This window comes from Rana temporaria, chromosome 3 (genome assembly GCF_905171775.1).
Source record: "Rana temporaria chromosome 3, aRanTem1.1, whole genome shotgun sequence".
Classification (NCBI taxonomy): domain Eukaryota; kingdom Metazoa; phylum Chordata; class Amphibia; order Anura; family Ranidae; genus Rana; species Rana temporaria.
In genome coordinates this window covers 452,015,180-452,038,071 of record NC_053491.1, presented here as the reverse complement: position 1 = coordinate 452,038,071, position 22,892 = coordinate 452,015,180, and the positions used below count along the sequence as shown (strand labels likewise).

The window sequence follows — 22,892 nt, the reverse complement described above, 5'->3', positions numbered from 1 at the left end:
TTCACAAAGCACTTACGCCGACGTATCTCGAGATACGCCGCGTAAGTGTAACTATGCGTCGTCGTATCTGTGCGCCGTGCCCACAATCTGAGATACGCCTGAAAATAGGCTGCATACGACCGACGTAACTTTCCTACGCCGGCGTATCGTGGGCGCATATTTACGCTGGCTGCAAGGGGTGCTCCCATTGGTTTTCTATGCACATATGCAAATGAGGGAGATACGCCGATTCACGAACGTAGTTGCGCCCGGCGCATAATATACGCGGTTTGCGTAAGGCGTACGTCTAGCGTAAAGTTATTCCACATTTAGGAGGCGCAACTCATGCAAAGGTATGGACCAGGGAGCAGAGCCGTTGTATTTTACGTCGTTTACGTAGTACGTGAATAGGGCTGGGCGTAGGTTACGTTCACGTTGTAGGCAGTGATCCGTCGTATCTTAGGGAGTAGTTCCGACATGATTCTGCGCATGCACACTGGGATGAATCCAGAGTTCTGCTTTACATCTGAATCCACAGAGTTCCCTCTTTACATCGGAATCCACAGTGTTCCCTCTTTACATCGGAATCCAGGGTTCAGCTTTACATCTAAATATGCAGAGTTTTTCATTTACATCTGAATCCACAGAGTTACCCTTTACATCTGAATTCACAGAGTTCCTGTCAGGAAAGGTTCCATCCGCTGGTAATATTCATTATTATTAGTTGGCTCGCAGTACTGTGGTTCACCAGCAGGTGTCTCCTGGCAGTTTGGAACTGTCAGGAGAACTTCTCCCTGCTGGTGTTATATCATCTTTGGGACGCAGTACTGGTCTCCACCACCGGATGGATCCTGGCAGTGTGGAGCTTACAGCTCTTGCTGCGCTCAGGTGTGACTTGAAGCCAATCACTCACATCCCTTTTATACCTGGCAAGTGCAAGCACACCTCACCTTGGTATCTCTCATCTTGACCTTGAGCCTGCAATCCTGACCCTGAGCCTGCTTCTGACCCGACCCGATCTGATCCTTATCCTGAGGCCCCGTACACACGACCGGTTCATCCGATGAGAATGGTCCGACGGACCGTTTTCATCGGTCCACCACTGAAGTGGCCTGATGGTCTGATGTGTGTACACACCATCAGTTCAAAAACCGATCGGATCAGAACGTGGTGACGTAAAACACACGACGTGCTGAAAAAAACGAAGTTCAATGCTTCCAAGCATGCGTTGACTTGATTCTGAGCATGTGTGGGTTTTGAACTGATGCTTTTGTGTACTAACCATTGGTTTGGCACGATCGGTCAGTGGTCCATCGGTTCGATTTTAAAGCATGTTTTAAAATTTTGGACCGAAGGACAACAGACCGATGGGCTATACACACGATCGGTTTGGACCGATGAAACTGAACCTCGGTCCATTCTCATCGGTTTTGTCCGACCGTGTGTACGCGGCCTAAGCCCTTCCTGGACCTGTCCCGTCTGTATCCTGATTTACTTTGGATCCCAGCCTATCCATCCTTGCTCTCCCTGTCCGTCTTGCTCCTTGTCCCCCATTCTGCTGACATCCCCTGGTGTATGACCTCGGCCTGGCTTACATACGATTACGATATCTCCCCTGCATTTGTATATACTATTTTTTGTGGGTTGTGCACTGGTTGTTTTCACTTGTTTGTCACCTTTTTAATAAATACCTTTTTCTTTCACTTATATGCGTTTTTGGTCTCCTCTATGCAGTCACACAGTCTGGTCTACTAGTTCCGTGACATTTTACATCTGAATGCACAGAGTTCCCTTTTTACATCTGAATGCATGTGAAAGGGTCCTAAGGGGTAGCTCTGTTGACTGTCATGTAAAGGAGAACTTTGATGTAAGCGGTGCTCTGGGAACCCTGATGTAGGGGCGTCTCTACTCGCCAAAGCCTGCAATTAAATCAGAGTCCCCCTTTACATTACAGTCCACAGAGCTCTAATTTACACTAGTGTGCTCAGAGGTTGGCGAGAGAAGGAAGGGAGGGGGGAACACTTCACGCACCATAGATAGAGGCTCGGTCAGGTTGCATATTTCCTCCACTGTCTAGTTGCCAACTGTTGGACTCTCCCGCCACAGGCACACACTGGAGGAGCAGATCTTGCTCTCTCTCCTCTCCTGTCCATAAGAGGAGGTGGGTGGTGGGCATGTTGTCAGTGCTGGGTCTGGTCAGTGTGAGAGAGAGTATAATAGACAATCTCTTCTCATATCTGCAGCCAGCAACCCTGGAGCTATATTCCCACAGTGGCAGAACTCCAGGGCCCGGCCACAAGTGCAACCCTTGTGACCCTGGCAGTTCCATCACTGTTTGCTACTCTGACTGACAAGCTACACACTAATCTCTAAAAAAAAAAAAAAAAAATAGTTTTCATTTTAATTTCATCCTGATCAATAAAAATGAAGATAATTCATAAAATAAATAAAAGGATATGAGCTTACCATATTCTTTTACTTCAAAATTTGTACTGAAGTTATGTATAAGGGTGTCTTCAAACTTTGCAGCCACGGTCCAAACTCCAAAACTGAAAAGCATAAGGGAAAGGACTCTATATCAGTTCTCAGCAACTTACAAATTACTACCTAATCTATTTTCCAGGAAGATAGAGTATGAGGGGCATTGGTATATACATTTTCACAATGTTTCTTACTTAGGCCCCAATGACTCTTAGGAACCATTACAACGCTTGCCATACTTATGATGCCATTTGTTGTTAATGGAGGTGTGAACGTGTGCATGCATGTAGTGCTTACCACCAGAGGGGCTGCTGGAAATAACCTAGGTCTTCCTTGCCTATTCAGAGGCAGCCAGCCCAGTTACCAACTCCAGAACATACAATCAAAACTCTGGCTCTATGGGTTTCTTTTTGAAGATTTATTGCAGTACTTGAACACAGGCATATAGAGAGATAAAGGTGCAAGATACTCTTAAGCCCTGTACACACGGTCGGAATTCACGACAGAAAAAGTCTGATGGAGCATACACACGGTCGGAAATCCCGACCAAAAGCTCCCATCAGACTTTTACTGTCGGTAATGTAGAGGGTGCAAGATACTCTTAAGCCCCGTACACACGGTTGGAATTCCCAACAGAAAAAGTCAGATGGGAGATTTTGGTCGGGAATTCCAAACTTGTGTATGTTCCATCTGACTTTTTCTGTTGGGAATTCCGACAGAAATAGATTGAGAGCTGGTTCTCAATTTTCCCATCTGAATTTTTCCCGTTGGAAATCCTGACCGTGTGTATGGGGCATAAAGCACATTCAGACATTAGAGAACAGATTCTCAAACAAAGTCCTTCAGTAGGGGCCTTAAGTAATTCTGGAGGTAGACAGGACAGCCACCTCCGGCGTCTAATCCTCAAAGCACAGGCGCACCTGAAGTTCTAGGCAAAAGGTCCTACTCAGTGTCCAGAGACAGTTCTCCAACCAGCTTCTGTGCAACACTCTTCAGTGAAAGGGGTCCTTCTGCATGCCATCTTCCTGTAGTGTCCTCTAGCAAGTTTCTTTCAGTCCAGGTCCTCAGCCAAGCATAAGCTGGGGCCTGATAACAACAGCTCTGAGCAGGCCCTCCAAAACATTTATTTTTTCGACAGCCTCCCAGAGATTGACTGAGGTCAGATACGTTCATTACCCAGTGGATGACCCTCCTACATTATTTCTAAAAACTTCTTGAAGGGGCAGGCAGGAGCAATCAAACCACCAGGCTTAGGGAGGCCTTACTAGATCTAGAAACAAAATTACTGCTCAGCTAAGTACAGCAGAGCCAAAAACAAAATGTACCCAGACTATGGCAGGGAGCTACAGTGGATCCAAAAAGTCTACACACCCCTGTGAAAATGTGAGATCAATGTAAAAAAATGAGACAAAGATAAATAATTTCAGAACTTTTTCCACCTTTAATGGGACATAAACTGTACAACTCAATTGAAAAACAAACTGAAATCTATTGAGGGGGGGGGGGGAGTAAAATAAATAAATAATGTGGTTGCATAAGTGTGCACACCCTCATATAACTGGGGATGTAGCTGAATTAGGTAATCACATTCAAACTCACGTTAAATAGGATTAAGTACACACCTGTCATCCTTTAAAGTGCCTCTGATTAACCCCAAATAAAGTTCAGCTGTTCTAGTAGGTCTTTTCTGACATTTTCTTAGTCACATCTTACAGAAAAAGCCATGGACCTCAAAGAGCTTCCAAAGCATCAGAGGGATCTCATTGTTAAAAAGTATCAGTCAGGAGAAGGGTACAAAAGAATTTCCAAGGCATTAGTTATACCAAGGAACACAGTGAAGACAGTCATCATCAAGTGGAGAAAATATGACACAATAGTGACATTACTAAGAACTGGACGTCCCTCCACAATTTATGAAAAACAGGAAGAAAACTGGTCAGGGAGGCTGCCAAGAGGCCTACAGCAACATTAAAGGAGCTGCAGGAATATCTAGCAAGTACTGGCTGTGTGGTACATGTGACAACAATCTCCCGTATTCTCCCGTATTCCTCATATGCCTGTGCTATGGGGTAGAGTGGCAAGACGTACAAGAAAACCTATTAAGTCTACCAAAAACATGCAAGAAAATGTGTTATGGTCTGATAAAACCAAGGTTGAACTTTGTGGCCATAATTCCAAAAGATATGTTTGGCTCAAAAACAACACTGCACATCACCAAAAGAACACCATACCCACCGTGAAGCGTGGTGGTGTCAACATCGTGTTAGGGTAGAGGGAATTATGAACAGTTCCAATAACCAGTCAATATTGGCACATACCCTTTCCATTTTGTACAAAACCTTCAGGCTTCTGCTAGAAAGCTGAACATGAAGAGGAACTTTATCTTTCAGCATGACAATGACCCAAAGCATACATCCAAATCAACAAAGGAATGGCTTCACCAGAAGAAGATTCAAGTTTTGGAAAAGCCCAGACCTGAATCGAAATTGAAAATTTGTGTGGTGATCTGAAGAGGGCTGTGCACAGGAGATGACTTCGTAATCTGACAGATTTGGAGTGTTTTTTTCAGAGAAGAGTGGGCAAATATTGTCAAGTCAAGATGTGCCATGCTGATAGACTAATACCCAAAAAAGACTGAGTGCTGTGATAAAATCAAAAGGTGCTTTAACAAAGTATTAGTTTAAGGGTGTGCACACTTATGCAACCATATTATTTTATTTTTGTATTTTTCCTCACTCCATCTAAAAGATTTCAGTTTGTTGTTCAACTAAGTTGTACAGTTCATAGGTCACATTGGTGAAAAAAAAAATCTGAAATGATTTATCTTTGTCTCATTTTTTTACATCACAGAAACCTGACAGGGGTGTGTAGACTTTTTATATCCACTGTACATTTAAAAATGTGCAAAAGAGTGTAGTACTAAAAGTGCGAAAGGTAATCTCAAAAAGGTACATGAGCTTATCCAAAGGTTTACTTACTATGGAAGATATACAGGTAGGAACAGCACTTAAAACCTTTAGATCCTTTCACATAGAATATGATGTACCATCCCTATATGACTACTGTACAAATTTATACAAATTTAAATTTTTTTACGCAGTAACCCAAACACTGCACTAAGTTTACCCAAAGTTTGTCAAAATATGATTTTGTTTGTGAATGCTCACATTTATCCAAGTCACATTAGTCACATTCTGGACTTATTCTGTTATGCTGAACATGTTTCACAGTTTATCCAAGTAGTTAGGACATCAGGCTCCGACATAGACAGCAATTAAAAGTTTTGATGAAAGTTTAAATTTTCTAGTTTGATAATACAAATTTTGCTACATTATGGTGATATGAAAATATGGAAGAATATTCAGACACGTCAGGACTTTAAAGGTGCCACACATAAGATTGCCTAAAGGGGAGCAAAAAGAGACAAGAACCCCTCACTAGAGTCCGCAAGATTTTTAATGTCATTCAGCACACAGGTAAATGAATGAATGAATGACTTGTATTGCGCAATGCATGCAAACTGAATCGCCCCTGGGCGCTTTCTCCGGCCAGTGTCTGCTTGGCTGGTGCGGTCATTTTTTACCCCGTAGGATCATGACATGCTAGGGACACACACACATATATACTGGGCCAATTTGGACGAGATCCAATTTACCAACCAGCATGTCTTTGGAGTGTGGGAGGAAACCGGAGTACCCGGAGGAAACCCACGCAGACACAGGGAGAACATGCAATCTCCAAGCAGATGGTGTCGTGGTTGGGATTCGAACCAGCAAACCTTTTGCTGCTAGGCGAAAGTGCTGCTCACTGCACCACTGTAAATCCATCTGATCCACAGGCAATCCCTCAATGTGTTTCACTCAATCAAGAGCTTTATCATGGGACCATGATTAATCTCTTTATTGAAACATATTGAGGGATTGCTTGATAATATGGAAGAATATTCAAAGACTAGGTGCCACACATAAGGCTACCTAATGTGAAGCAAGAACTAGTAAAATATCCCACTACAGGCACTGGAATGTCCATATGATCACTGGCACTGGGAGTTGGCTCCAATAGTTATCAGCTCTATCACAGTCACAGTCCACAAAGAGAAATGTAAACCTCTCACCACATAGAAGCCTCAAGATAGTTTATTAAGTCATTTGGCACACAAGTGAATCTATTCACTATACAAGTAATCCCTCAATGTGTTTAACTCAATCAAGAGCTTTAAGGTGGAGTCGTGATTAAGTTCTTGATTGAGTGAAACGCGTTTGAGGGATTGCTTGTATATTGGATGAATTTACTTTTGCGCCATATGACTTAATAAGCTACCTTGAGGGTTCTATGTAGAGAGTGGCTCCTGTTTCTCTATGAGGGGTTTGTTTAGACCGGGGATCTCCAAACTACACCCCCTCCAGATGTTGCGGAACTACACATCCCATGAGGCATTGTAAAACTCTGACATTCACAGACATGACTAGGCATGATAGGAATTGTAGTTCTTGAACAACTGGAGGCCCATAGTTTGCAGACCCCTGGTTTAGACTGTGGTAGTTGCCTAATAGGGAGGACATGAAGAGGGAGCTACACCCCCTCCAGACAAGGGAGGGGATGTATTTAAGTGGATTGACAGGGTTAGATCCATCCCTTTTTGGACTGCAGATTAGAAAAATAAGGTCTACTGCCCTTATAAACAGCTGTGTATATCTCAGGACTAGATGGACATAAATAAAAATCCCTTGTCAGGTAAAACAGCTTCCTTATATTTGTGTATTTATCAGTTCAAGAGTTCAAGCTTAACTTAGCACATTTAAGGTGACCAATTTATTTGTAAATGTAGTTGCCCATGTGTAATATTAAACTGTTTATTTTATTCCCCATTGCCTTCAGGAGATTTTGTTGATGGACACATAAAGTTCTCACCTTGCAAGTTCAGTTAGTCTGTAACTGGAGGAAATAATTCCTTTTGTGGTAGTTTGTCGGATGGTATCTCTCTTTACAATCACATTATCTGGAGTCTGAGAAGGGAGAAGAAAATCATTATTATATTGTACAGAGAAATCCAAAAAATGCATGAATATTTTTGGTTCTCATCATCAAACATGTCTGAAGGATGAGCTGTAGAAACCAATAGGGAGAATGTCAAAGTCATTCATTGGATTCCAAAGCATTGATATCTAGTTATTGGTTTACACATAACCTAATTATTAACCTCTTGCCGCCAACATGACACATATGTAGGGCTGTAACAAAGAGGGTGAGCTTTAACGCCCACACTCTGCACATACTGTATGTGTCAATGGGTGGCAGAGCTTTCTGTGCTGAGAACACACCCACTGCATGCTCCCAGCACAGAGACAGTTCCCATTGTGTACTAATGATTGGTAAATTGGCAGGACCGACCCCCGATCATGTGACCACTGTGACAGTCAACAGCAATGGTCTCGGGGGCGTGATCTGGACATGACCGAGTAGAGATGTGCTTGGGTTGAGCTCCCGACCATCTCCTATCTACCCCAACCTACAAGCTCTTTTAGCGCACAATGCTCTCATCCAAGAAGCACCTTGCAAAGAGGAACAAAAAGACTACCACACAGTTACCAACAGCTTCCTCACAAGGTGAAATTCAGAGGTTTTTCCAACTTCTACAGTCGGGCTCCCCAGAATTCAAGATGGCAACGGCACATGCCTCGCAGTCATCGAGCCTTGTGTCTGACGTCCGGCCAGCTACCCCTGACGGTTCGTAAAGCCCGGAGGTCTACCCCAGCATCCCACAGGTCCTGCTGCCTGATACTCAGCAGCCGCCGCACCTAAATCTGATCTACATTGAGGCCTTGGTGGGGCAAGTAGAAACGGCACACAGGAAGGAAATCGTAATGGTTAAGAAGTACATTCAATCCCTCACCACCAGACTTATAGCGGGTGAGAACTCACTCTTGACGCTAGACCAGAGGGTGTCAGCATTAGAATCCTCCCAAAGAGTGCAATCGGAGTCATCTGCGGCCTTGCGGTTGCGTATGGAAGAGATGGAGGACCGGAGCCGCAGAAACAACTTGCGGCTCCGGGGATTGCCGGAGGCTACGGAGCCGTCGGATTTGCTAGACACGGTCACAGACATCTTTAAAAGGGTGGCAGGTGAGCAGATACAGGGCCGAATGGAGTTCGACCATATTCACCGGGCCTTGAGCCCCAGATCTGAGGACCCCGACCCCACCAGACCGCGCAATGTTATATGCCGCCTGCACAATTACACCCATAAAGAAATTATCGCCTGCAAAGCTTGGGAGCTGCAGGATCTGGAGTTAGACGGAGGGGCGCTCAAGATCTTACCAGACATCTCACGGGTGACCTTACAGCGCCGGGCTATGCTGAAGCCCTTATTAGACTTGGCCAGGAGAAGAAACGCCACGTACTGTTGGGGCTTCCCCCTCGCGGGTTACCTTCCGCAGGGAACAGCGCTCCTTCACACTGCGCTCACCGGAGTCACTGCCAGCTCTGTTCCAATTTCTGGAGGTGGAGCTGATCGAGATGCCGGACTGGCTGAGTCCCTTTCCGAGACACCCGAGTAGGGCGAATTCTGCATCATCCTCAGGAAGGCCCCCTTATAGGCCACAACGGAGCCAGCGGAGATCGCAAAAGGCGTCCCCTGGGGATACACGGGAGGCGTGAGTGACCCCCCCGCCACACGCAAGCATTTTAGACCTCCCAGTGCCCCCTCCATGGCCCATAATCTACTAAGTATACCTGTGCGCGGACATCTTGCGACAGGGCTCTGCTTCGTCCCCTTTCTTCGTTCCCGCCCCCTCTTTCATCGTCAGGCATGTTTTTCCTGTCTCTCTGATGGGCCTTTGCCCCCCTTGTCGGTCGAGAACTGACACTACTGGATCCCTTCACGGACATGGCGGATTGTCTTTGGCGACCCCCACTGCCTTGCGACGGCGAGGCACTTCTCCGGACTCAACATTGGACCAGCCCGTGACACCATCCCAGCACAATAAGTGGACGCACACACCCCCCCGGTATATCCTTATGTCGGAGTCACTGCAGAGATGAGCCGCCTGCCTGGTGAGAACCCAGACTTGTTATGGATGCCTTTTTCGTTTATTGTTTATTTTATCTAAGGTGTCTCCCCTTAGCATACTTATGATCTTATGCATTTGTCTCTGAGGGGGGGGATCCGTGATGTATAGAGGGGTCACGGGCAGGGTCCCAGGGGATTGCCTCACGGGAGGTGGTGGGAGGACCCTTCCGGGGGGGCCCCCGACTGCTCAATAGACATTGTTGCCCAGGACACCGGGATATGGCAGGCGATACAGCGAGAGGGGGGGTAACGGAGTTTGATTTTTTGTCTCTGCAAGCGCACGCTGGCCGGACCTGCTGGTTCTCCGTCCCGTGTATTGACGGGGGCAATGGGCCTTGGGTGTCGCACGGAGGTGGCCAGAGCGTCCGTCTCCCCCGGAGCGTAGAGGTGAGATGGGGCAGACTATCTCAGGGGACCCGGAATGGGGGTGGTAGATTGTTCTTAAGGGAGGAGGGTTCGCGCCCCTTGCCACGGGAGCGCGAACCTAGAGGGGGAGCCCGGGCCCAGGGTGACATAGGTACCACAAGGTTTTTTTTTTAGGCACACACCCTTTTAGGGGCGGAGGAAATGTACATTTGTTGGGGATGGTATGATTTGCTTGCGGTAATGCTGGTACTCCTTCCTTTTGTTTTATGTAGTTGTGGTTATTTTTGTTATTTGTAATAAACCATGCTGTATTAGAGGTTAATTTATATTGTGCTTCTGTTTGCACTTTTATCCTCGTTGGGGTGGTGGGGAGGACCAGGACCTCTCTTTCCCAGGTACTTGTTTAATGTCACCCCCATTTAGGCCGACGCACACCTCCGAAATCCCGGTGGTGTGCCGTCAATTCAAGTTAGTACTTGTTAACTTAGTTTGAACGGGTCACCTGGTCTTGCCCTGACCTGTATTCTTTGTATTTTTTGTATTCTTGTACCCCCCCTCTCTTTTCCCTTGCTTTTCCCTTTTTCTTCTTATTTTAATCCCTCTCTCTGTCCTACTCTGCCAATCCAGGGAAATTGATACTATTAAAATAATATCGCTGAATGCGAGGGCCCTCAATTCACCAGAGAAGAGGCGCATGCTTCTAGATGACCTTAAGAGATCTCACGCTTTATGTTGCCTTTATACAGGAGACCCATTTTAGGCATAACAAACTACCACTCCTTAAAAACAGATTCTTCCCGGTGACCTGCCACTCCACCAATCCTTTAGCCAAGACTAAAGGGGTGTCTATACTACTTTCCAGTAGGCTTCCTTGGAGATGCCAAGCGGAAACTAGGGACCCTGGAGGACGTTTTGTGTTCATCAAGGGTCTGGTTGGGGAGGTGCAACTTATGCTGGCGACCTTGTACGACCTTTATTAAGGTTACCCAAACTTACGGAGTTCGCCGAGGGCCAACTAATTCTAGGCGGTGACTTTAATGTCCCCCTGATCCCCACATCCGTTACATCTTCTGGTCACTCCTCAATTCCTCCGAGTCATAGGAAACGCATAGCCAATGCCTTACACAAAGCGCAACTAATTGATGTATGGCGCCTTCAGCACTCAGGCGAACGTGACTATACATTTTATTCGCCACCACATAAATTGTACACCAGGATAGACTTCTTCCTTGTTCCCCATAATCAACTGCACTCTGTTGCGAACACTTCGATCAATCACATCACCTGGTCTGACCACGCCCCGATCTCCCTTACTTATACACTCTCCAAAGGGTACCTCGTCTAGATCCTGCTTCTTTCGTCTCAACGAGAGCCTCCTACAGGACCCGGAGGTACTCGCAGAGGTGACTAGAGAACTAACCCACTACTTCCGAGAGAATGATAATCAGGACTGTGAACCCGGATCGCTCTGGGAAGCACACAAAATGGTACTCCGCGGGGTGCTTATCAAGCCCATAAAGAGGGTTGAAACGAGCAGCTCGCCAAACTTCTTGACAAGCTGGCCTCTACAGAGGCCTGCCACAAACACGCCCCCTCTCAGGCCCTGGAGACAGAGCTTGGGTCGATTCGCAGGCAGATTACAGATCTTCTACATTACAGGGCCAAAGCTGCGCTGCAATGCTGCCGCAAAATCCCGTACGAGTCGGGAGACAAATGTGGGAGAACACTTGCTAGAGTGGTGAGAGAGCAAAAACTGGCAGCTTATATTCAGTGTCCAAATGGCCAGAAAGCCACAATGCCAGAACAAATCTCAATAGGGTTCCGTGACTTGTATTCTACCCTATATAATTTGCCAGACAGTTCGCCCTCTCAGGCCGCTATGGAGGAGTACATTATGTCCTCTCAAGTCCCCTCTCTCCCTATGAATATACTGGAAGAATTAGACTCGCCAATCACATTAGAGGAGATTCAGAGTGCAGTGGGGACCACGAAACCAGGCAAAACCCCAGGCCCGGATGGGTATACCACTCAGTATTACAAGACCTTCCTCCCACTGATTGGCCCTTGCATGGTATCTTTTTTTAATGCGTTGGGATCGGATGCCACCTTCCCCAGAGACACGCTGAGGGCCCACATTTCCCTAATTGACAAGGAAGGCAAGGACCCAACTTCCTGTGGGAGCTACAAGCCCATCTCCCTCCTGAACATAGACTTGAATTTGTTTTCAAAGATTCTGGCCTCCCGCCTATCACAGCATCTCCAGTCACTGATACATCTCGACCAGGTAGGCTTCATCCCCACAAAAGAAGCTAGGGACAACACTATTAAAGTGTTGAACCTTCTCCACGTTACGTCCACGGGGGGAACCCCCTGTGTGTTCTTGAGTACAGATGCCGAGAAGGCTTTCGATAGGGTGAATTGGGTTTACATGTTCTCAGTACTCCGCCACATAGGTTTGGGGGGAAAAGTTGACCACCTGGATCAAAAAGATATACTTTAACCCAACGGCTCAGGTAAAGGCGAATGGTCTGCTTTCATCTCCGTTTTGTATCGGAAACGGAACAAGACAGGGGTGCCCTCTTTCGCCCCTCCTCTTTTCCTTGTCGCTAGAAGCATTTCTATGCAAAATAAGACTGAATCCAGACATACAGGGATTACCCGTAGGGGACTCCCAGTGCAAAATTTCAGCATACGCAGATGACCTACTCTTCTCACTGACAAATCCCAAGAATTTATTGCCAAACCTCCTTAAGGAATTCGATGTTTATGGAGCCCTGTCGAACCTGAATAAAAACTTCTCAAAGTCAGAGGCCATGGGAGTGGCTGTGTCTCCCCACGTCTTGCGGTCTCTGCAATCTAGCCTCCGTTTTAAATGGACGGATTCAGCCCTGTCATATCTTGGAACGTACATGCCAAAAGACACCTCACGCATGTTTGCATTGAACTTCCCACTAATTTTAGCGAAAGCTCGCTCTCTGCTGGAGAGTTGGAGCAAGGGCCTGCACTCATGGTTTGGCAGAGGTAATCTGATAAAGATGTGTATCTTGCCCAAGTTCCTATACCTCTTTCAGGCCCTACCTATAAATATCCCACACTCATTCTTTAGACAGGTACACACACTCTTCACCCGTTTTATTTGGCCGAGCAAAAAACCCTGCTTGTGACGCGACTTACTCTCACTTCCCAAACTAAACGAAGGCCTCGCTCTGCCTGACGTCAGACAATACTATCAAGCCACCCATTTGGGCCAGATTCTGGATTGGCGACGTAACGGAACAACCAAGTTGTGGGTGCACCTAGAGCAGTCACAATCGATGGTGCCCTTGGGGAGTGCGATTTGGTGTTACGACGATCTCCAACCGGGACTGAAATCCCACCCGACCATAGGTGCCACTTTGCGCCATAGCAACAGGGTGGCCATGCGATCGTCCCTCACGTCCAACTCCTCCCCACTCTACCCAATTTTAGGTAACCCCAAATTTACACCGGGCCTACGATCTGCGGAATTTGTCACCCTGAGAAACACGGGCAACGAGAATGCATCCAAATTTGTGTTGCGGGGAGATGGCCAACCATCTTGGAACTGACTGTGGAGACAGGTAGCTACCGACTTCCCTTTTGGGGAGCAGTGCAGCTACACCACTTTTTGCATTCTATCCCTGGCCCCCAGGCTTTCACACAGTTGACGACATTTGAGGAGCTCTGCTCAGAAACTGAGCCAGTGTCGCAGACGCTATCTAAAATGTACTTCCTGCTTAATACACCACCCACACAGCCTCAATTACCCTTTTTTGATGGGTGGGAGAGAGATCTGGACCGTAAACTTTCAGCGGCACAGCAACAACACATTATCAGCTGTGCACTCAAATCGTGTTTATGCACCAAAATAAAGGAGACAAATTATAAAATCCTGACCAGATGGTATTTTACGCCGGCCAAGTTACACAAATGTTTCCCGACCGCCTCGGACCGCTGCTGGCGGTACGAGAAAGAGGTGGGCTCGCTACTACATGTCTTCTGGTCCTGCTTGGGCTTGAGGGGCTTTTGGGAGGAGGTGCGCCGCATAACACAGACCTTCACGGAATACGAAATCCCAGGCGATGCGGCGTTCTTCCTCGGCTGTGGACTACCGCATGGCGCCGGAGTCATCGCCCGTTCCAACACCCACTCCCTGGATTGACCCCCCCCCCCTCCCTGGTGTGTTTGCTATCCCCTATTCTTTGCTTTTCTCTATCTTTTTTTTTATCTATACTTAGCTTGTTATGAGATTTCATAAGAAAAGGTGAAAAGGAAGTGGAGAGGCCCTGTATCTTTAGAGGTCTACACTAAGATGGAAACTCTTGATTCCTGGGTGGTGCACTTACCTAAATGTTTATATTTTGTATTGTTCTGATGTGCAAAGACCCAGATATGAGAAATGTACTGTTGGAGTGTCTGTAACCAGTTCAATGTAACTATAATGACTGTAGTGATGGGACCTCTTCCCTTGGTGTTATTCAATAAAGATTATATTTGAAAAAAAAAAAAACAGCAATGGTCTCGTTATTGGGGGATCCTTCCTGCCTACCGGTTGTACTGACCCTATTAAAGGACAAGGGAGAGAAAAGAGGTGATCCCTGGTGCCATACATCCATATGGTCCTATGGTAATAATCAGAGTGGCAACCTCAGCCTGGACTCCAACCAGGCCATGCTCCCCAACACATTTCGCCTCACCCCCCAGAGTTTAGTCATGGGGATTTAAGGGACACCGGGGCTGAGTGGGAAGGGGATACAGGCCCATTAGAACTGCCTATGAACAAATATTCCTTTTGGTCTTCTATTATTTATTTATTTTTTGTAATTTTTTTTTTAAATGTATTTATTGATTTTCTTCACATACATTACATTACATAGTTGGTAAGGCTGAATAAACCCATAGGTCAATCGAGCTCAATCTATATTTGCATGTGTGCACATATGTCACTATGGATTCACACGTCACCCTGTCTGCCTTTAGGCGATCCCTGAAAACCCACATATTCAGGGAAGCCTATCCCACCTCCACCCAAGAACTGTACGAGAGTCACCTCCACCAAATCATACCCGCAGCTATTAGCTTTTGTACCCCCCCTCCCCTCCCTTTAGATTGTAAGCTCTATGAGCAGAGTCCACCTATTCCTACTGTATTTAACTGTATTGTGATTGTATTGTCCTCCCCCTCTACATTGTAAAGCACTGCGCAAGCTGTTGGAACTATATAAATCCTGTATAATAATAGAATAATAATAACTCACATATCCCTGTATATTTTGGTGACAGAAAAACTAATGTAAGGTCTCAAGTCTAATAGACCCCAGATTTCTCCATAAGGAGATGCTGATTATGCTTATTGCTAAAAGCTCCTCCATCCTCCCGTGTTCACACACAAATGTGAATGCTTACATCGGTCCCTCACACATATGAAAACAGCGATTAAACCGCACATGTAAGGTATCACCGCGAATGTCAGAGTGAGAGCAATAATTATACCATCAGACCCCCTGTGTAACTCTAAACTTTAACCTGAAAAAGCTTTAAAAGCATCACCTATGGAGATTTTTAGGTACCGTAGTTTGTCGCTATTCAAGAGGCAGGCACAATTTTAAAGAGAAACATGTTAGGTATTTATTTACTCAGTGGAACATCATCTTTTATATCTTATTAAACAATAGGGTATTATATTGTGTTTGTGTGCACAAGAATGTATTAAAGCTTATTTTTTCCATAAACAATTGCAACAACCAACATTTGTTTCCCCCAGGCCATAACAGGTTTGATATTTCCATCCTCAACCACTTTACAAGGTGTATTTCATTTCATAGTTGACCCTCTGAATAACTTACTCACTATATCAGTTTGCAACGTTGGTTGAGTTGATGGTTGACACAGCCCATGCGATACACCACATACAATCGCATACGTTGTTTCAACCTTATCCAGGTAAACCCAACACCATACGGCTCCACCGCCCTGCCTCCCTCGCCTCACCCCAAACTTGGTCCAGCACCCATTTGGCCTCTATTAAGGGAATCCTTACTGATTGTATGCTGATTCACATAGACGTTTTCCTTTAGAGGATTAAATTATGCCTTTCATTTTTAAGGGATGCTCATAAACACATGGCTGAACCACACGTGCGGACTGGTGTTTTGCTTTATGTCCAGACATTTATGTGTTTTGTTTGTCAACTATGTCCTTAGCCATTATTTTCCGATTTTGAAACCATTTTTCATAGTGGTTATCCATAATTGCACCTTTATCTTCTATATATAAATTTTTTGATATTGGAATAAATACAACATTTTGGATTATTCCCGCCTTGATCATTATTTTGTTGCCAAAGTAACCTCTTTAGCCTGTCTAACCACAGGCTACCCCTCTCCTCTTTTTCGTATTTCATTTCATGTTTAAGTGACTGCCCAGCTTTAGGCCCCTTGTACAAAGTAAAGGAATATTAAAATAAAAAATTTAAGAAATGTATATACAATGATTACACACTAGGGAATACATTTTTATCAGATAATATAACAAATACAGGCTTGAATATGGACAGAGAGAAAATGACCTACCAGAACTTCTATGACTATTGGCGTGTTTAGAGGCTTCAGGTCTGGGGTCATGCTGTAGATTCGGTAGAGAACTGAATTCAAAGAGAAAAGTGCATGTTATAGGTACCACATTTGAATATTACATGATTTCATTTACAGACAGTTAAAAATCCCATAGTACAATAATAGTCATACTATTAGTAATAGTTATAACTAAGTAGCTTAAAGTGTATCTAAACAACAAAAATGTAATATATTACAACTCACCAATCCTAAGATGTGGTGGCTGCATTATTTTTTTTTCAGTGAGGAGAGAGTACAAAAAGGTGAACTGGCAGAGCCGATAACATTGTTTGATATTTCAGTGCAACATTGTCAACCCAGTACAGGAACCCAAAAGTGGAACTTCCGCTTTAAGCACTCCTCGCCCCCTTACATGCCATATGTGGCATGTCATTTTTTTTTGGGGGGGGGGAGTGGGGGCTTTGTTAGGAGTGGGACTTCCTATCCCTCTTCCTTCTTCTGCCTAGGCGACTCCTTCTCTCCACCTAGGCAACCCCTCCCTCTAGGCGATCTCCTGGGACATGTGACAGGTCCCAGGAGATCGCTTGTCCATTCCGGGAGCGCAGCGTGACTCGTGCATGTGCAGTGTGTGCCCGGTCACTAACCCAAAAGCTATCAGGGTCGGGTGCCCAGAGTGGCAATAGAGGCGCCGGCGGAGAGGAGCCACGCTTCGGGCGGCTGTATCGCTGGACCGTGGAACTGGTAAGTTTCTTTTTATTGAATGTCAGCAGCTACACTTTTTGTAGCTACTGACTTTTAATAAACATAAAAAGCCTGGAACTTTGCTTTAAGAGCTCACTGGATTTCTGGCAGAATCAACTGGTATTTTTTTTTGCAAATATCAAAAAGATACACTGTAACAAAGGTACTTTCAATGGTATATTTAAGAGGCCAAAAGGGAATAATTATAAAAACAGTTCATTGGTAGGGTTTACATATACTTTAAGTAGAGTGGGGGTTGCATTATGCTTCTTAAAATTAACAGGTATGACTGTGTGATTATAGAATATCATGGGTGTTGATTTACTAAAGGCAAGAAGGCTGTTCACTTTGCAAGGTAAGTTGCACTCTCCAGAGCTTCGTAAACAAGGCGAAGCTTCACTTTGTAGAGAGAATACCCAATCACATGCAAGAAAGATAAAAAAAAAAAAATTTTTTTGCTTGCACATGATTGAATGAAGGAAGTCAGCAGAACGTCCCCTCATTTACTAAGCTTTGGAGCAAATTTCCTTGCAAAGTGCAATTACATTTGCAAAGTGCACAGTCTACTTGTCTTTAGTAAATCAACTACATTGCGTTTATTGGCAGATTTTTTTTTTTTTTACTTAAATTAGCAAACTAACATACTGTAGATAATGGGTTCAGATTGCATCAGAGTTACACAGTACTTGGGGGTTTTCTGTAACTCAAATTTCCACTGAAATACTAGACTTTAGACACTTGCCTAATAATGTGATATTTGTAAAAGTTATCTATGAGGACATAAAATCAATAAATACGTTTGCGAATGCATGGAGTTTTTAAAAGGCTCAGATGGCTTGGCAAATAATTATTAATAGGCCAGGGCTGCTCTTTGCACTGCAATTAGAGGTGCTAAGAGCTACCATGGTTCCCAGGGAAAATTGCCTTTCCAGGTCCCTATAGCCCCTCTGCTGGAACTCAAGCCAGTGTCTATAAAGTTTGTAAAGAGTAATACAGTGGAACCTCGAATTGCGAGTTATGCGGTTAACAAGCGTTTTTGCAATACGAGCACTATATTTTTAAAAACTAGCAGGATTCATGCCAAAGTGGTGTGTAGTACTGCGTTTGGCCTGAGGTGGGGGGGGGGGCGCTGGAGCCGACCGGCGCCATTCGGAGCTGTTCGGAAATGCTCAGAAAGACACGGAAATTCTCAGTTCCCGAGCCTTTTCCGAGGTCAGCCGAAGTGTCCTCGGGCCTTTCCGTGTGTTTCCGAGGTTCTCCGGCGCCCCCCTATCTCTGACCACATGCGGTATTGCATGCAATTGAAGTCAATGCGGAACAAATTATTTTCGTTTCCATTGACTTCTATAGGTAAACTCGCTTTGATATGCGAGTACTTTGGATTATAAGCATTCTCCTGGAACGGATTATGCTCGTAATCTGAGGGTCCACTGTAAAGAACTATATTGTGGTCTATTTTCCCGTTGGGATTATTTTTCCCTACTTTCTGTGTGATAGCCAGAACAGTAACTGCAAACCAAGATTTGTGTGTAAGCTGCTCAGGCTGTGTGACAATGAAGTCCTTTGCCCACCGCTGTAAGTGCTGGCTGGGAGGGGAGCTTGTCTATGCTCCAGGCAATGGTAGTCCAGGCAGAGGCTGCTGCCATTCGCTATCATACAGCAGGTTTTGACTTGATTCCGGGATACCTAATCACTTTCAACCAGAACAGCAAGTCAGGAAGAATTTCACCATTGGGGACATTGTTTCAGGTCTGATTTCAGTCCAAATTTTGGGCTGAATTTGGACCTGAAACGGACCAGAAGATGCACAGCACTCATGTGCAATTAGCGCCGCAGCCGCTTCAGAGCTGTGTGAACGATTCCCGGTATAAGATCTCTTTTGTAATGGAATATCCTGTTGTGGCTGGTGGAATACCCTTTCTCTGAAACAGACCACAGGCGGATCACATTCCTGCCGGCAGGCTGATACATAAGCACATTTGATCTCTATTACCTGAGATCCCAAAAATCTGGTAAGCAGCTTTGATATCATATCCCTGATCAGAGTATTGGAATATCAGAATATCAGAAGACTTAATGCTTTTTTATAACGTGGTTACTTTGTGATATCTATATGGACTTTTACTGTTTTTTTGGTTTATTCATATATACTGGTAGTTATGCTAATATATTATTTTCTAATATATTTTTCACATTGCACCTTGATGGGTATTCATGAATACTTTTTTGCACACCAAGGAGATTTTATATATATATATATATATATATATATATATATATATATACAGTGTATATATATATATGTATATATATATATATATATATATATATATATATATATATATATATATATATATATATATATATATACAGTATATCTATATATATATATATATATATATATATATATATATATATATATATATATATACAGGGCTCAAAATTTCAAGTCCTGAGCTACTAGCCAGGCCTCAAGAGTTACTCGCCACCAGTTGCCCCACCTAATTCATACACTGCCCTGTGCCTAATTGCACCCGTAAACACGCCCTCGTAGATTATCTCATGGAATGACAATGTTTTATGCAGAATCAAGTTACAAAATTAAATATTACCAACAACAACTTTAACAAAATGGGACAGGGCACTGGGGGCAGACCAGAGGGACAGGGCACTGGGGGCAGACTAGAGGGACAGGGCACTAGAACTGTGTCTCTTCCCCATTCTCTTGCTGTCTCCTCTGCAACTCCCATCCATCCTCTCTCTCTCTCCCATTCATCTCATCATCAGGAGCCTGTGTGTTCGGCTCCACACTTGCATGTCCCCACTTCCCCCTTTTATTCAGGCTGGCAGAGAGGAGAGGAGCTGCAGCACAGCGGGAGGGAGTACAATCCAGCGCTGAGATCCACACAACTGCACAGCCATTGACACCATAGCACAGCGCACACTGACAGCGCACAGCACACATTGAGACCAGTCTGTTCACAGTGCTCAGGCTAAACTGTTGGACACTTACATAGAGCACAAGGAGAAGAAAACTGCACAAACTAGAAGGCTGCCACTCTCATGTCAGGGCAATTTTCAGTGAGCGCTGCACCGGAGTGGTAATTTTGGCAATCCTCCACCTCACTCATTACTTTCTGCTCTCCAGCTACATTGGTCTGGGGGCCGGGGGAGGGGGGCAGGCTCAGAGAGGTCATACTGTTAGGTCCCATGGCTTAATGAGAATTGTAAGGAGAGCACCTGTGTACTGCTCTGCCTGTGCGCGGCTCACCAGACTACTTTTCCCGAGCATGCACCTTTCCTCTTCGGCCGCCAATCTCATCGGGACTCTAAGTGTAGGCACAGATTGGAGGGAGATTGGTCATGCAGGCATGTCATCACTCGCCCCCAGCTTAAATCCACTCGCCAAATGCTAGTAGGCGAGTGGAAATTTTGAGGGCTGTATATATATATATATATTTTTTTTTTTTTTCAGTGTATGCACACTTTATTCTTTTGTATTCACTCACTAGGAGCTTTTACTATTTAGGTTATTGGGAGCTGCTGCACACTGTCACTTTGAATCACTCAGGTTAGCACATTTTTTTTTCCTTTTTATATTTTAGGAATACCAATAGCATTTCTTTCTCCTGCGGTTGTCATATTTACTTTGTGATCCTGGAGTGTAGATGGGTTTGTCGGTCTGTATGAAGATATAACCGCTTTGATAGGACACCAGAACAACCTTTTCCAAGTTGCAGGGGCCGGAACGCACAATGACGTAGACAAACTGCTTCTTTTCTGGGTCTTTCTCCAGGTTAGTTGATGGAACCTAGGGGGAATTTAAACACAGCTACATGAGGTCAAGTAATAGGACAATAAAACTTGATAACACAGATAAGTCTTTGCAAAGACCCATGAGAAGCTCTGCTTCACAGACCAATAAAAGCTCTCTAATCATTCATATTTGTATACTGTAGCTACAAAACAAACTATCACGCCTGCATGGAATCTCTGCCTATTAACTTTGCAGAAGTGAAATTAATACTTCAGGGCACATTTATAAACTAGAAATTGGCTGCAGTCCTAGAAGACAAACAGGAAACATTTCTCTTGATATGACAGCTCTGGCTGAAATACCTACTCCCCTTGTGGTACATCTCGTTTGTATGTAATTTACTATATAACCAAACATATGTGCACACCTCAGCATCACATCTTTATGAGTGTGTTGGACAAGTTACAACCCATTACAAAACCATGGGCATTAATATAGAGGTTACACCCTCATGTGGATGTAACAGCCTGCACACATTTGGCAACAAGCCTTTTAGAAAGGGCTGTGTGGGAATTTGTGTCCAGTTAGCCAAAAATAAATAAAAAATTGTGAGGTCAGGTACTGATGGACAAGAAGACCTGGCTCTTAATTGGCATCTCAATTCCCACAGATGTTCAAAAGGGTTGAGATGAGGACTCTGTGCAGACCATTCAAGTTCCTCCACACCAATCTGGTTTTGCAGGAGCTGGCTTTGTACACAAGGCCTTCACCAAACTGAACTGCGCAAAATGTAGTATTAATGGTACCCATAACGGGAAAAACCTAAAATCAATCATTTGGAGGGGTTTCTTCTTAGTATAGTTTTATATATATATATATCATGTACAGTAACTAAGAAAGCACTCACCAAGAATTTGGATGTTCCCAGAAAGCCATTTCCATTGTTGACTGAGACCTTGCCCTGACCAATAATAATTTTTTTCTTGGGAAAATCCTGGACCATAATATCTCCCTCCAGTGCTATGCCATGTCCATCTACTAAGAAAGTCTCCTCGCTGTCCGCCCGCAACACATTGGAGGTCATCAGGGTACACCTGGTAGAGTGAAAGAGAAATTCATGATATAAATTAGCAAGCTTGTTATCTGTACTTAAAGGTCGTCATGTATAGTTTTTTTTTTTACTACCTATAAAGACAGTGAAATTGGGAAAACTATGATAACCCAATAGGTGACGCTTTTAAAGCCTTGACTGAGGTATATGCAAATATTACAGCTGCTTAAACCTTTTACCACCAATCCATATCACTCCCTATAAACAGATGACCACACAGTTTCCCTTTATGGGTTTTAACCACTGGCCCGGTCATTAAAGGGGATGTAAATGTTCAGTTTGTGTTATACTTACCTCCACTGTGCAGTTGGTTATGCACAGAGTGGCCCCGATCTTCCTCTTCTGGGGTCCCTCTGTGGTGCTCCTAGCTCCTCCTCTTCTCAAATGTCCCATCGGAGAAGCGCTCTCCTTCGTGGATACCCGCACGGGCGTGCTCCCGTTTCCTGCTGTTGCAACCGTAGACAGAGACAGCAGGACTCGGCTCCGCCCACTGGAGCTTATGTCATTGGATTTGATTGACAGCAGCTATCAATCTATCCAATCAGGACACAAGACATCGGCTGGAAGCTGGTGTGCTCGTTTCCCGTTGTGGGAATTACAGGGCTCAGGTAAGTATAAGGAGGGCTCGGGTCGCTGCTGCAGCACAGGAGGCTTTTGACCTTAATGCTTAGAATCTATTAAGGTATAAAACGGTGAGGGCTTACAACCCCTTTAAGCAGGAAAATCTTCTGGTCTGTAAGTGTTTAGGTCATGGCAGCCATTTAATTAACAAATAAAATACAACTCTTTCACAAAT

The 22,892-nt window shown here is 44.6% G+C and overlaps 1 protein-coding gene across 1 annotated transcript in view; it reads right to left on the bottom strand.

Moving 5' to 3' along the window:
• LOC120933437 (venom factor-like) overlaps positions 1-22,892 on the bottom strand; it is a 161,180-nt gene that overhangs the window by 127,133 nt on the left and 11,155 nt on the right. The window contains exons 2-6 of the mRNA XM_040346654.1: positions 21,893-22,079; positions 20,877-21,039; positions 16,485-16,555; positions 7,372-7,466; positions 2,446-2,528 (exon numbers count right to left, since the gene is read on the bottom strand). Coding sequence (XP_040202588.1) covers positions 2,446-2,528; positions 7,372-7,466; positions 16,485-16,555; positions 20,877-21,039; positions 21,893-22,079 — 599 coding nt within the window. The remainder of the gene's footprint in view (positions 1-2,445; positions 2,529-7,371; positions 7,467-16,484; positions 16,556-20,876; positions 21,040-21,892; positions 22,080-22,892) is intronic.